Here is a 14,303-nt window from a genome sequence, read left to right as displayed (position 1 = left end):
CCTGTTCTTACTTCTGTGGCACTTTATAAGACCAGGTCCATGCCACAAAGATGTTACAATCTACTATAGAAAGGCAGGTAAAGACATCAAGCTGGAAGAGGAATATTGGGGTGACAAAAGCAGGAAGCCTGCAATATTGACTTCTGTGCCACAGCACCATGACATCTGCTGCACACCCATGTTGTGACGCAACTTCGTAAGCTCATGAGCCAGCAACACAGCGTCAGCATGCTGTGCTGCAGTGATGCTGCGGAGACGTTTGAAGACCATTTAATATGCTGCTTGCCAGTTCTGATACAGAACAGGGCCTTGTCAGTACTGGGGATGGGGTGACAAGTGTAGGCTGTGGGCTCAGAACTACGACAGCTACAATAGTGCTTAAAAATGGCTGGGTCAAAAGCTCTGCTGGCATAAACCTCAGAGGAGTTATATCAAGGGAGGGGACTTGGCTTGGTTGTCTCCAGAATCGTTTCAATGATCACGGACCACAGCTTTCCTTTTCAGAAGAATATTATTAATAAAAAGAACATCATGTACTGTGGCAGCCTTTAGGATCCCATTATGCTAGGCACTGTACAAACACGCAAAAGATGGTCTACGTGTTGCAGCCAGCTTAGAGGCTAGAATCTATAGCAGATCATGGTTTGGTGTGATTCTCAGGAACAAGTGTCTGTCCATAATGACCCATGGAATCTATACGCCCCTAGCAGTATCTGTGGGGACATGACATACACAGCACAGCTCTGTCCTCAGCATGAAATAGATTTTTCTTTCTCTTGTTGATTATAACAGATGGATACAGCTTATCCTGTCAGCCCACTCTTGCAGTCCTATGACACTTAGGTATTTTGGATGCGGGTCATGCAAGGAAAATCAAGTAGGCAATATTATTCTTTTCCTCCATGCAACATCTCGAAAAATACTGGTATTTGTATCCCAGCCCCTTCTGCAGCCCAAACAAATGATTTGTTGTGACATTTTGGCAAATGGCCATTCTGGCAAACAACTATGTGATGCTTTGACCCGTCCCCTGGGTCTTGAGGACAAAACTCATCAACCAAACAAAATTTCAAATCTGGAAATACGTGAAACTGCTCAAAGATGGCTCCAATAGCTGTGAAACTGCAGGATTTTCAGAAAATTGGACCAATTTTGCAAGCAAAGCAAAATATGAAAACCTCAAATTTCTGAAAACATGACAATTTGGATTTTATTTTGAATATTTCAAAGAGCCCAGAAAATACTGGTGGGCTTAACCAAACCAAACAGAACCTTCTAAGGCACCATAAATCATCCATAAATCTGCTGTAACATCTGCCCAGGCTGCAGTCTCGTTGGCTGCTATCAAAACAGCCTTTAAAATTAAGCTGCAATTTTAACAAGTGAAAAGTATTATTAGAAGTTATTTCTATACTGCTGTCAATGCACAGGGTGATGGATAATGGAAGCTCAAGGCTACTGAAGTCATAGGGAGTCTTGGAATTGACTTCAGTGGGCTTTGGATCAGGGCCATGCTGCCAATCAAATAAGAGATGCCTACCCCAAAGCAATCTGGCAAAAACAGATTAATGGATAAATGAGGAGAGGTGACTATATGTGTGAGAAGTTCCTTCAGTGCAGTTTCTATTGGAAATCTCCATGGTCTTTTGTGGAAGGAAAAAGAATTTCCTCTAGGATCTCATGTTTCTATAGCAGTGGTGGAGATTTCTCCCGTTGGTGGAGCATGATGCAATGTGGTGCGATTGTTGGGAGAAGTCTTCTCTGATGTTTTCTTTTCCCTCAAACCAAAGCAGCTTCTTTGAGGAAGGTGCTTGTTCCTGTTACTTTAATACAATTTCATTCTCTTTGCCACACTCATTTGGGTATGTACAGGGAGAGTTGAGCAGGGAGCATTTTTGTGTCTCCTTTTCTAATAATTATAGTATGTTCCCCATCCAAGATATCACCTTCTATCAAGGACTCATGGCACCTTACAGACAATAACTAATTAAGTCTCAAAGTCCCTGTGGGGCAGGTAAGCGTCATTATCCCTACTACACAGATAGAGGAATATAGCAATGAGACTTGCCAAATAGCTCAGGAGGGCAGTGACAGAGCCGGGGACTGAACCCAAGAGTCCTGACTCCCAGTCGGACAACAGGATCTCAACACTAGAGCAGGATTGGTGGGAACGGATTCCTGATTCCCTCTTTGACAGCGACAGCAAGTCTTTCACTTCTGAGGCATAAACAAAGGGGCCGTGTATACACAGGGCCTCTCCCTGCCAGATGCTATAGTTGAGATTCATTGGCCAACACCCTGAGATACTGATGACAGCTAGCTGGTGAGACTCAACCTGGACAGCATTAGAATAGCGCTTGTAGGTTATAGGAAGTCACTGAAAAGAACTGGCAGATTTGGGGGGTCCTGCTGGATTCTCAGCTGCTTCTGATTGGATAACGAGCAGCATCAGCCAACACCACTGATTTGATACCCACATTTGGCTAGAAGGTTATGACCTTTTTTCATTACAGATAAGAACCTCACTACAGTTATACATGCCTTTGTCACTGTGAGGTTATCTATCCATCCATCCATCCATCCATCCCATTTATAATACATGGTCATGCCAAGCATCACATCAACACCTATAATAGACAAACTATGACACAAATTGGAAAAATGTCTATAAAGTGAGTTTCCGTGAGTCACAATTGCTTAGTTAGCTAGTAATTAAAAAAATTGTTTCTGGTCAAACTGAAAATTAAATTTTTATGAATTGAAAAAGAGGATAAAAATCTTGTTTTCGGTGAAATGAAATGTTTCATTTTGACTCTTTTTAAAAGATTTTTGATATTTTTAAAAATAAAACATCCACCTATCCAAGCCTCCAAGAGCAATTTCAATCTCTCCTTACACTGCACATTCCACCAACAAGTTGTGGTCCTTCCCCGCAGACGTGCACAACCAACTAGCAAGGGTTCTCCTCAGAGCCCATTTCAAGTGGCCACAGGAATCTCATGCAGTTTATTCTCATCCCAAGTGCCACACTGAGAAATCCAGCACTGAGTCATCCCCTTATGTCCTGGGAGCTCACTGACAGGGACTCCTCAAATTGCCTTCAAGGATTCTGCAAGCTGGCTCCTGGTTCCTAGGATGAAGAGGGCCTTTCCTGTCCTATTATTTGAGCTAGTGTCTCCTTTTTTAGAGATGACCAATCATGCAGTATCTCATTTCCTCACGCTAACGAGTACATTTCTCACTGGGAAGGTGAGTCACCTTCAGCCCTTACATAATTTTTAACCTTCCCCCTTTCTTTTGTATTTCTAAGGTGCATTTCACTGACACATATATGTGCTAAATGGGTAGGGGATGGTATCTAACATAGAAGCCACAAGGCCTTGGAGGAAAAATCTCCCACCGTTCTTTACATTGCTCAGGTCCACTGCTGTTGGCAACATTAGGAGCCCTAGTGTAGAGGCCGTTCCAGCCGCTGACCTAGTTTTAAGCACCTCGTTGGTTAGACTTGCTCCCAGCAGGGTTAGATGATGCTGTGCTGGAAACGGCAGACAGCTGGTGTGCCAGCTTTGCTCTGATTTCTACCAATGAATCAATGTTAGTGACTTCTCTGGGGTTAGACAGGGCCTATGTGACAATTACAAAGAAGGCTGGAGCAGGACTACTTTGCCCACCTCTCTGCCTCTGGGCAAGGAATGCAACATCCTTGAATGTACTGCTGGAAATCGAGTCTATCACCCCTATCCCTTTAAAAATGGCTTTTTGGAAGAGACACTTTAGTCAAACACAAATTATTGGGATCAGTACAGGAATAACTGGCTGAAATTCTCACAGGTTTCAGAGTAACAGCCGTGTTAGTCTGTATTCGCAAAAAGAAAAGGAGTACTTGTGGCACCTTAGAGACTAACCAATTTATTTGAGCATAAGCTTTCGTGAGCTACAGGTCACTTCATCGGATGTGAGCTGTAGCTCATGAAACCTTATGCTCAAATAAATTGGTTAGTCTCTAAGGTGCCACAAGTACTCCTTTTCTTTTGGCTGAAATTCTGTGGCCTGCGCTATACAGGAGGGCAGATTAGATGATCTAATAGTCCATTCTGGCCTTCGAATCTATGAATTTAAGCATCTGTGACAAAGGCAGAGGCCTTTTCAATGCAGTTGTGTACCCTGAGCTATGAAAATGTGTTTTTATTGTAGATTATAAATTGAGTGGAATGGAGCGAGATGGCTCAAGCATTTTGAATAGCCAATGTACAAGACATTAAGCTCTAGAAATGGCCTGCATGTAGCAGAAGAATGAGCATTGCCCACAAAAAAGCCATATGCACCTATGTTTGTCTGCATTGCCATATTACAGCCCTGGCCCTGGGCATTCTGGGGACAGGCGAACAGCTCACCAGAACGAGTTCCCCAGGTGGCAGAGCTCAGCCATCAAATTCTACCTGCCTGTCACTAATCCCCAAGGAATGCCCCATAGGTCAGTCACCACTGCTTGAGGAGAAGCAGCGGGAGTCTATTCATGCCTATTTCAAAATCCAGCCCTACAAACTAGGATTATCAAGATCTGAATCTCTCCCCTAGAAATGTGGGGGTGGGGTGGGGTAGGGGGGATCCCTCCAGGTCTGGTGACAGGCACATGGGTGGGGCAGCCTGAAGGAAGCTTGCTGTGATGCAGCCCAGGCTGTATGTGATAAACGGGGCTCTCAGTCCCACACCTTTCACCAGTGCTAAACTAGCCTGAAACAAATGTTTTTCAAACAAACTTGTGTATCCCTTTCTATTTCATTCACATCCCCTCCCTCTCACACTTTTCTGGCTCTTCCCCCCACTCCTATCCTCTCCTTCCTTCCTTTGTTTCCCTCCTCCCCTCCCCCACTCTGCCATCCCTTCCTGACCCACATATTGCCCTAGTCCTCCCATTACCATCCCCACCAAGAGGCTGGCTCTGGGGCTGTGGTTAGGTCCAGCTCTCCTTTTGAGGTTCACCCCCTCAGTAGGGGATAGCCCAGCTTTGGAGGGGCCTGGGAGTTAATTACCAAAACCTAAGGCCAAATCATTCCTGAGTAAAAGTCAGATACTTGGGCTTGAAAGCTAAGGGAACAGCTTAGGGAACTGCAATTCTTCCCTTGCTGAACAAGAAGAGGCAAAAATTAAAAACTTCCAAAAAACCAAAACCAGATTTCTCTTTAATCCTTTAAAACTTTGGGGGGGGGGGGGAGAATAAGAATACAATGCAGACTGGATTTCAATAGTGCCAAGGCACTTCCCAGCACAAGCAAACGTAAACTCCAACAGGCTAAAAATAAAAAGGCAGTTTAAAAAGGCAATAAATAAAACCTGCTGCCCTGACTTGATGTACAGTCCATACCAAAGAAAACAGGAGGGAATGTGGCTCAGCGTTCACATGCAAAGGGAAAGGCTGGATGGATAACAAAAGCAATTAACTGGAAGGGGCTGAAGTACCAGGCAGAGGCACCGCTTCAGATACTTTGGGTGCAACAAGGGTATGTCTACACAGCACTGGAAGTGAGCCTCCCAACCCGGGTAGGCCGACTCACGCTAGTGGGGCTCAAGACAGCATGCTAAAAATAGCACTGTGAGCATTGCAGTGTGGGCTCTCAAGCCCACACAACCTCCTGGCTATTTTCAGCACACTAACTTGAGCCCTGCCAGCGCGAGTCTGTCTACCGGGACTGGGAGGCTGCAGTGTAGCCATGCCCTGTGTAGGATGTCGCTGGGCTAGTTTACACTGGAAGCACTACATTGGCGCAGTCGCATCGATGCAGGGTGCCTGGTGAAGGTGCTCTGTGCCGACAGGAGAGTGTCTCCCACTGACATAGCGCCGTTAGGTCGCTGTACCTTGCGTCACTTGCAGGGGTGTCTTCTTCACACCCCCGTAAGTTACAGTTCCTGGATCCTAAGGCATTAAGGGAAGATCCACTGAAGTCAACAGAAAGACTCCCGCTGGCTTCAGTGCGCTTTGGCTCAGGTCCTAACGAGGTACATGCTGAAGTCATTCCTGCCTTGCTGCTGGGAGCTTTCAATGGCTCACCTCACGTGGGCTCGGGGAGCAACTCAGTGTCCCAGCATTGGCACAGGGAGCAAGCACAACCTTGTGCTCCTGGAGTGCCAGTTGAGGAGGGGAGTCAACGTGCTGACATCCACTCTGCACCCCTGACCCAGCACGGTGTTAGAGGGCACAGAGGGTGGGGGCATCTTTTGGATGAGACAACATTCAAAGACCTGACAGCTTGTGATCCTTAAGGCAGATTCTGTACTCCCTCTAATTCCTCCTGCAGTTTCACCTGGGGAGACTAATCGCTTCCCCTCTTTGAAACAACTATGTCTGGTTGCCAGTGTAGAATGATTGCCATGTTCCCCGGAGATGCCTGCATTTCATGTGCGGGTGTGTGATCTCTTCATTGTAGTACAGGCTGCAAAGCACTTTGGGATCCTTCAGGATGAAAGATGCAAGAGAAACAAAGGGATGTTATTTTTATTATACTGGAAATGAAACTAGACTAAGGCCCGGAAACCTCTTTTTCCGAGTCTCCTTTGTTACTTTTGTGGGGTTATTTTTAATAATAGGCTTACATACACAGTGTGTGTGTGGTCAGTTCAATTCTTTACTGGAACACCAAAGATTTCATCTTTTACTGGTGAGTGGAAGTCTCTGAACCTGCTAATATGTTATATTTCTGAACTTTTATGAGGTATTTTCTTCCCAGACTCCACCTGCATTTATACCCAATGTATTATTAGGCTCTGTTTTAATACTGTTGTATGTTTGTTTTGGACTTGAAAATCATTTTTAAAATGAAAGAAAGGGGGAAATAATTAGCCAGGCACTTCCAGAGCTGATAAAGAGGCTTTGTTATTGTTATTATGGCTTCTGCAGAGTGGGAATTAGGGGGTGCTGGGCTTTGTGGGTCCTCTGCCCCCCAGGTATGGGACCCTGTTGTCCACAAGATGGGGATGATATGAATATGTTGTACTTCTAAAGCCCATGTCATCCGAGCTACCCAAAGCACTTTTCTGACTCCTAATGAGACCCCTGGTTGGAAGGTAAGTGATGTTATACTGGGTTTATAGGTGGTGACAATGAGGCAAAGAGAAGCAAAGGCCTTAATGTTGGATGCCCCATTTCTTGGATGCCCACATTCATGCACAGAGGGCAAGATTTCCAAGTTCTCAGCGCTCAGCGCTCCCACTGAGGGTTCAAAAAGAGTTCGGCTCCCATTTAAACATAGGCCAGATTTAACAAAGTGCCCAGCACTCAGCACATCCCGATTTTCAAACAAGTACAGCACCTACCCTGAAGAGCTCATTGGAATAGCTGGTCCTGGGGGCCTGATGGCCAGAGGTGCTGAGCACTCTTCCTTCCACCTGAGGTGGCAGGCGCTCATCTCTGTGAATCAGCCCCTGGAATGGCTCGCCTGACTAGGGTCAGTGGCAGAACAGGGGACTAGATCCCAGAGTCCTGGCTCCTAGCGCCCTGCCTAACCATGACGCCTCCTGGAGAGGGTGGAGGAAGAGCCACTGGGCCCCCCACACTGAGAAGTCGCAGAGTGAGGAAAGGGAATAGACAGCTGCCATAGATTGTGGTGTCAGCACTACGCTGAACTGAGCCAGGACAAAGTGGCCTGGCCAGCACCACAGTCCACATGATGTCTGAAGAAAGAGAAGGTTTAAAGACCTATGTGGGCTCCTGCCCCTACTGCCCGGCAGGACAAACTCAGCACATTGATGACAAGGAGGCTGGCTCCTCTTCCAGAGCCAGCAGGGGGCATCTCTCCCCACACAATTTTATTCCTCCTCCTAGAGCTCAGCCAAAACCCTGAGGAGGGGTAGAGATGGATCATCCCTTCTGTCTATGCAAACCTGCCCCTTTCCCAAGGACTTGCCTCCACACACCTGTCCATATCCCAAGAGCTCAGAGGTGTGACTCCCCATCCCTAACTGTCTCCCTCCCCCCGTGATCCCTTCATCCCATAAAAGTCTCCTTCCTTCAAAGGGAGTATGATGAGGTACCACTAGCACCATGATTCCCATTGCTGCTGGTGAGCACATTGCTACCGCTGGCAGATGATGCATCCATGCAGCTCAGCACCTCATTGGGTGAGCCTGACCCACAGAAAAATCATGGAAGGTGTGGATTCCACTTGGCATGACAAGTGAGGCTTACAAAGCTTACGCTGTGGATTCAGTCCGATTTCCAGCAACCCCAGGAGATGAACATCAACTCACGAAGTTCTACGCCTTGCATGAGTCCACTGATTTCAGAGGAGCTACACTAGAGAGGACTGAGACACCGGATTTGTAAAACTATGATATTCATTAGCGGGCAATATGTACTTTAAAATCCGCTTTCATACGGCGTGAAGGCTACGTGATATGTCTCTTTGCATGCTCATGTCAGTACTTAAAGGGACACCAGTCATTTAAAAATGATACTTCTGTCTGAAATGTATCTATTATTGCTACAAATAACCTCCCTGAGATTTCAATTACGAGATCATAGGAAAACAATATGCCATTCCCTATCTTTTCAATTTGTTTTCTTTGTGTATTTGGCAGCCTTTGTGTATGGCCCGTTCCACCATTCCTTCAGTATCAGTCAGTTTCCCATCTTGTTTGTGTGGGTCTTTCACACAGGAACTGGAGAAAGAAATATATTTTTAAGTCTGGGAAAATGTGATTGTAAAATCACACCATTGGCAGGGGCTGAGGGGCATGTGTAGCACCTGTGACGACTCCCAAAAGGAATCTGACTCGCTTTCAGGTGGATGGTGCACCTTCTGTGGCGGCCTGAGACCAACGCTTACAAGTTTATTCACTAAGAAAGCCGCAATTTCTGTTGCTATGTAAATCACATTCACTCTGAAACTCTGGTTGTGCATTCCAGAACTCTGTATAACTCACTCACATCACATGAGTATGTTCTCTCTCTCTCTCTCACACTCACACACACACACACACACACACACACACTCTTACTTCATTCTTTCATGCAGTGCCATTCATAAGGAAAACTTATAACAACAGTAACAGTATTAGAGATGAGCATGGACAAAATCCAAAATTCCCAGTTGGACGCTATCTGCATAATTGCTTGAATGAGAACCCTGGATCTGGACACTTCTAAACTTTGGAAAAATTAGGATCTGGATCCACAGCCAAACTTTGCATCGTCAATCATCATCATCTGTTATCGTCATTAGAACAAATCTTACCTTTCTTTAATTCCTTCTCAGCTTTGTGTCTTTGGCTCTGGGTGTGCTTTCTGCATTATTTATTTATTCATTCATTCAATCTTGGATGTCAGTTCTTCCCTCTTTTCCTTTGCAGTGTGATTTATTTGGAACATGCTGCCCTATTCTGCAAATACTGCTCCTCAGTTACATACTTTACTAAGATATTTGGAGGCTTTTGAGCACTGGACACCAATAAATTAAAGCATGTTGTTATTATTAATTAATTATTAGTATTATTACTGAAGCAGCCGCGTGAGACTTGGTAAAGGAGCAGCCTCTGAGGGATGAGGTGGGAGCTCCAGGCGAGGTATTTGAGGAATCTAGCATGGCACCCAAATCCAAGCAGGAAGAGAGGAGATTCCCCTCCCCGGTGGAGCTTTTTGGAACAGGACTGGGACATCCGGTGGTAAAGTGGAAGGAAACCAAACACAAATGGAAAGGCAGGCATCTGTCAAGCTCTCGCCAATGGTCTGTTTTATGGAGAGTTGCTCTCCTCGTGTTTCTCTCTCTCCAAGTTTAACGAGAGCGTGGTGGGTGCCAAAGCTGACTTGGGAAGTTTCAACTCTATCTCCCGAGGGACGCTGTTAACCAGGATGTCCATGGCTCGATCCCGCAAGGCGGTGAGCACGCTGAGACAAGCGCATTCATCATTCTAAGCACGTGAGTAGATCTTTCAAGTCAACGGCACTGCTCACATGCTAAAAGTTCAGTACATGGTTAAGTGCTTTGCTGGATCAAGGCCTGAGAGAGGCAAGGCTCCTTAGGACAAATAGTATGTGATCATGTAATTAAAGACTGTATCATAATGCTACGCAACAAGGGGCTGAATCAGGGCTGCTCAGGGGACCTTAATATTAGCATTGTCATCAAGTGCTTGATTTAATCCTAATGACATTCTTTTAACACTGAGTTTCTGTATCTCTCTCTATCTTACCCCCCCCCCCCCGCAAACTGACCTATTTTCCTAACTATTTTTCCCTGCAATCAGATAATGAATCAAATCTCGATACCTTTTGTCTGAGTGCAATGCTGAACCATTTGAGCAGAAAGGGTGATGGGGAGTGTGTGCATACATGTATAAAGGGACAGGGACCCAAGGTAAAAGTGTAGTGCTAACTCCAGAGAGAATCTCTATTGTTTTAGCAGCGGAGGAAGAAGGGCAGAGGGGTAGGCTGGGTGCAGGAACTGCTGTGATTTCCAACTGATGTCCACACCTGGTGTGGACTTCACCCACTTGCACTGCCCTTCATCTGGTGGCTGCATGGGCCCCTTATATTCTACTCCAGCCTGACTCTTTACTGAGACAGAAGCAGAAATTAGAGATGGGAAAGAGCTACCAACCCAGAATTACTCCTTACGCTCTATGTCCACACTTGGAGCTGGAGAAGTAAATCTCAGTTCGAGGAGACATGCCTGCTCTAGATCTGATCGACAATAGAGCACAGCCATGGCACCATGAGTAGTAGGAGGACTAGCCGCCCCATCCGAGACGGCTGGCATGCACCTGGGGTGGCTCATCCTTCACACCCCTTGTGCCACTGAGACTATTCTCTATTTTTAGTGCTGTGGCAATCAGAGCTCCTTGAGCTGGAATTCACAGCTCCTTGAGGTCTGGCTCCTTGAGCTGGAATTCACAGCTCCAGCTCGAAGTCTAGTTATACCTACAATGTTTGTCCAGGAACAAAGAGGTAGCAGCTCTAGTTGAGCAAAAGGATGTCTCCCTCTGGCTGACCCCTTAGGAGCTATGCTCTAAGCTGGATGTCACCTCCTGCAGGAGTGACAGATCCAAAGCCAGCAGAGTGATAGCCCTTGCCCAGCAGCAACACAGAAAAATCCAAGGCGATGTGGTACCTGTGTCTCTGGAGGCCATGTCCCTCGTGTTCCAGGAGGCAGGTGTTCGGCGCGGAAGAGCTGAGGAGGGAGGAAGTCCGCAAGGCCACGGCTGAGATGCCCACTAACGAGGAGGAGAAATTGAGCAGCACCGAGGTGATCCGGTGGAAAAGGAAATCCTGGCTGTGGGTCACATTGATGACCAACGGGTTCCGCTGACATGACAGTTCATGCGTCCCTAATGGGGATGAGATAACAAGAGAGAGAAGCCATTAGCCCAGCTCTGGGATTGTTTCGCTTGCCCTGGGTTATTCCACAGCTCAGACGCTACTGCTGTGGTCTGCCTTTTCTACTAAGTAACCTGCAAGGGATTCCTTCCCAGTGAGGAAGTCAGACAGGACACATCCAAGGCAAAGGCAAACCCTTCTGCTTCAGGCCAACCAGCAACTAGACTAGGGTCAAGAAAGCAGGAGCTGGAGAGTCAGTGCTGAGAGAAATGGGATGCAGAGAGGATCCCACCAGAGAGAGGGTACCACAGCCTCCTTCATTTTGGTCTTCCATGTGGCACAGACCATCTCAGCCAACAAAAGAGGCAGGGAGGAGCTCAAAGAGAACACTGCCAGAGAGGCGTGGAGATCTCCCAGCTCCCACTGAACTCAGGGCGAGCCAAAGAGGCCATAACAATTTGGGCCGTTTGCTAGGAGCTGTCTGACACAGCTCTACCTTAGCTGCTCAGGCGCTTCCTCAGACCCTGCTAGACTGCTCGCTCCCTGCAAAGGAAAGCCAAGGGCGAAGCAGAGAGGGACTCAGGTGCTGAGGGAGCGGAGGAGGAGAAGGGAAATGGGAGCTCTCCTCATCACTTCCCTCCTCACATCAGCTCTGAGTGCACTCACCCAGCGAGTGGTTGTGCCTCCTCTCATCCCCAAGCTGAACGGTCACAGTCGGCTTGTGCTGGTCACCCGGGGAAACGCCATCAGAGGCCAGGAAAATAAAGACTGAGGTGGCCAGTCCGGGTCTGTCGAAGCAAATCTGGGCACGAGGGTACAACGCCAGAGGGGACATTAGAGTGAGGGATTACGGCAAAGCAGACAGAGCTACACGGGATAGGGCTTTGCGTTTTAGAAGCAATGCTATTGATCAGACAAATAAACAAATGGGACGGACGGATTGATAGATGTCTAAATAGATAGATACTTCCTACTCATTCTGGAAGCCCCACACAGTGTTCCAAGCACACACCAATCATGACTTATAACAGTTTTGCTTTTCCAGTCTAGATTCCTCAGACAGCTCTGCCAATGCATCTCACTCCCTGACCCTGAGGATCCAGTTGCAGGCCTCTCCCCACACATCTGAGACCATACAATTCATCGCACTGATATGAACCCTGAGGTGGCAGGCTGGTGGAATTACAAACTGTGTCACTGAAATGCTTTCGTTTAAAGCAAAATACCACAGGTGGCTCAAAAGCAGCTGTCAGCCAAGGAATTGAACAATCTGGGGCAGGAGGCAATGTCTAGTAGGAAAGCCGCCACTTCCACCGACTCATCTACTAGCCACAAAGGCTGCAGGAGACAGCAGTGAAACTCAGAGTATCAATCACTGGAGAACAGGCACTCTTGGAAATGAGGGGGACATAACCTCCCTCCCCTGTGACACTTGGAAACTTTTGATTCAGAGCCACCCCATGCAACACTCTCGCTAAAATCAGGCCAAAGACAAAGGGCAAAAGATTCCAGGTACAGCACCACTTCACGTGGGCACAAATCCATTAGCAGCAGACAGCCCAGCTAGCCAGGCTGAGTGCTGAGGAGCAGGAATCTCCCCGCACATTGCAGCCTCAGGGCCCTGCTATTATTAATTAAATGACTGTGGTGCCTGAAGGCCCCAGCCAAGGTCAGGGCCCCATTGCGCTAGGTGCTGCTCACACACGTAGTAACAGCCAGTCCTTGTTCTGAAGAGCTGACAATGTAAACAGACGAGGCAGAGGGGAATGAAAGCAGAGAGAGGTGAAGTGACTTACTCAAAGTGGCAGAGCAGAACCAGGAACAGAACCCAGGTCCTCCGGGGGCCTGGGCCAATGGCTTGCCCATTGAATACAGCCTCTAGGAGCCTGCAGCTCCTCTGCAGCCCTCACCCACAGAGGAGGGATGACTAGTGGAGCCTTATAACTGCAGATGCACTGGCCCTACTCTCCTTTGGCCTAGCCTGATTTCACTCCACCACTGAGAGAGATACTTTGTGGTAAACAGAGAGAGCCCATCATGCAGGTTCCTCAAATCCTGACTCTGCTCCCCTGGGTCTGTCATGGTGATGGTCCTTCATGTCTGAAGAGGACTGGTGTGTATTGAGCATTGCCTAGGGTTGCCAACTTTCTACTCGCACAAAACCAAACACACTTGCCCCGCCCCCTGCTCCTCCCCTTCTCCATGGCCCTGCCCCTCCTCCGAGGCCCCGCCCCGCTCATTTCATCACCCCCTCCTCTGTTGCTCGTCCCCACCCTCACTCACTTGCTCATTTTCACCAGGCTGGCTCAGGGAGCTGGGGTGCAGGAGGGGGTGAGGGCTCCGGCTGGGGGTGCGGGCTCTGGGGTGGGGCCAGAAATGAGGGGTTCAGGGTGCAGGAGGCAGCTCCAGGCTGGGGCAGGGGGTTGGGATGTGGGGGGAGTGAGGGCTCCAGCTGGGGGTGTGGGCTCTGATGTGGGGCTGGGGCTGAGGAGTTCGGAGTGCAGGAGGGGGCTCTGGGCTGAGGCAGGGAGTTGGTGGAGTATGAGGGCTCTGGCTGGGGGTGCAGACTCTGGGATGGAGCTGGGGATGAGATGTTTGAGGTGTAGGAGGGTGCTCTGGGCTGAGACCGAGGGGTTCAGAGGGTGGGAGGGAGATCAGGGCTGCGGCAGGGGGTTGGGGCATTGGGGGGTGAGGGCTCCGGCTGGGGGTGTGGGCTGGGGATTAAGGGTGCAGGAGGGTGCTCTGGGCTGGAATCGAGGGGTTTGGAGGTGGGAGGGGGATCAGGGCTGGGACAGGGGGTTGGGGCCTGGAAGGAGGATCAGGGGTGCAGGCTCTGGGAGGTGCTTACCTCCAGCAGCTTCCAGAAGCAGCAGCATGTTCCCCCATGGCTCCTATGCGGAGGCATGGCCAGGTGGCTCTCCGTGCTGCCCTGTCTGCAGGCATGGCCCCGGCAGCTACTATTGACCAAAGTTTCTGGCCAATGGGAGCTGCGGGG

The 14,303-nt window shown here is 48.3% G+C and overlaps 1 protein-coding gene across 1 annotated transcript in view; it reads right to left on the bottom strand.

The window, feature by feature from the left end:
• The window catches only part of PAPPA2 (pappalysin 2), a 175,689-nt gene that overhangs the window by 68,195 nt on the left and 93,191 nt on the right, over positions 1–14,303 (bottom strand). Inside the window, exons 13-14 of the mRNA XM_037907043.2 lie at positions 11,975–12,110; positions 11,103–11,319 (exon numbers count right to left, since the gene is read on the bottom strand). Of these exons, the coding sequence (XP_037762971.2) occupies positions 11,103–11,319; positions 11,975–12,110 (353 nt within the window). The remainder of the gene's footprint in view (positions 1–11,102; positions 11,320–11,974; positions 12,111–14,303) is intronic.

This window comes from Chelonia mydas, chromosome 8 (assembly GCF_015237465.2).
Source record: "Chelonia mydas isolate rCheMyd1 chromosome 8, rCheMyd1.pri.v2, whole genome shotgun sequence".
Lineage (NCBI taxonomy): Eukaryota > Metazoa > Chordata > Testudines > Cheloniidae > Chelonia > Chelonia mydas.
This window is presented reverse-complemented; position numbering and strand designations above follow the sequence as displayed.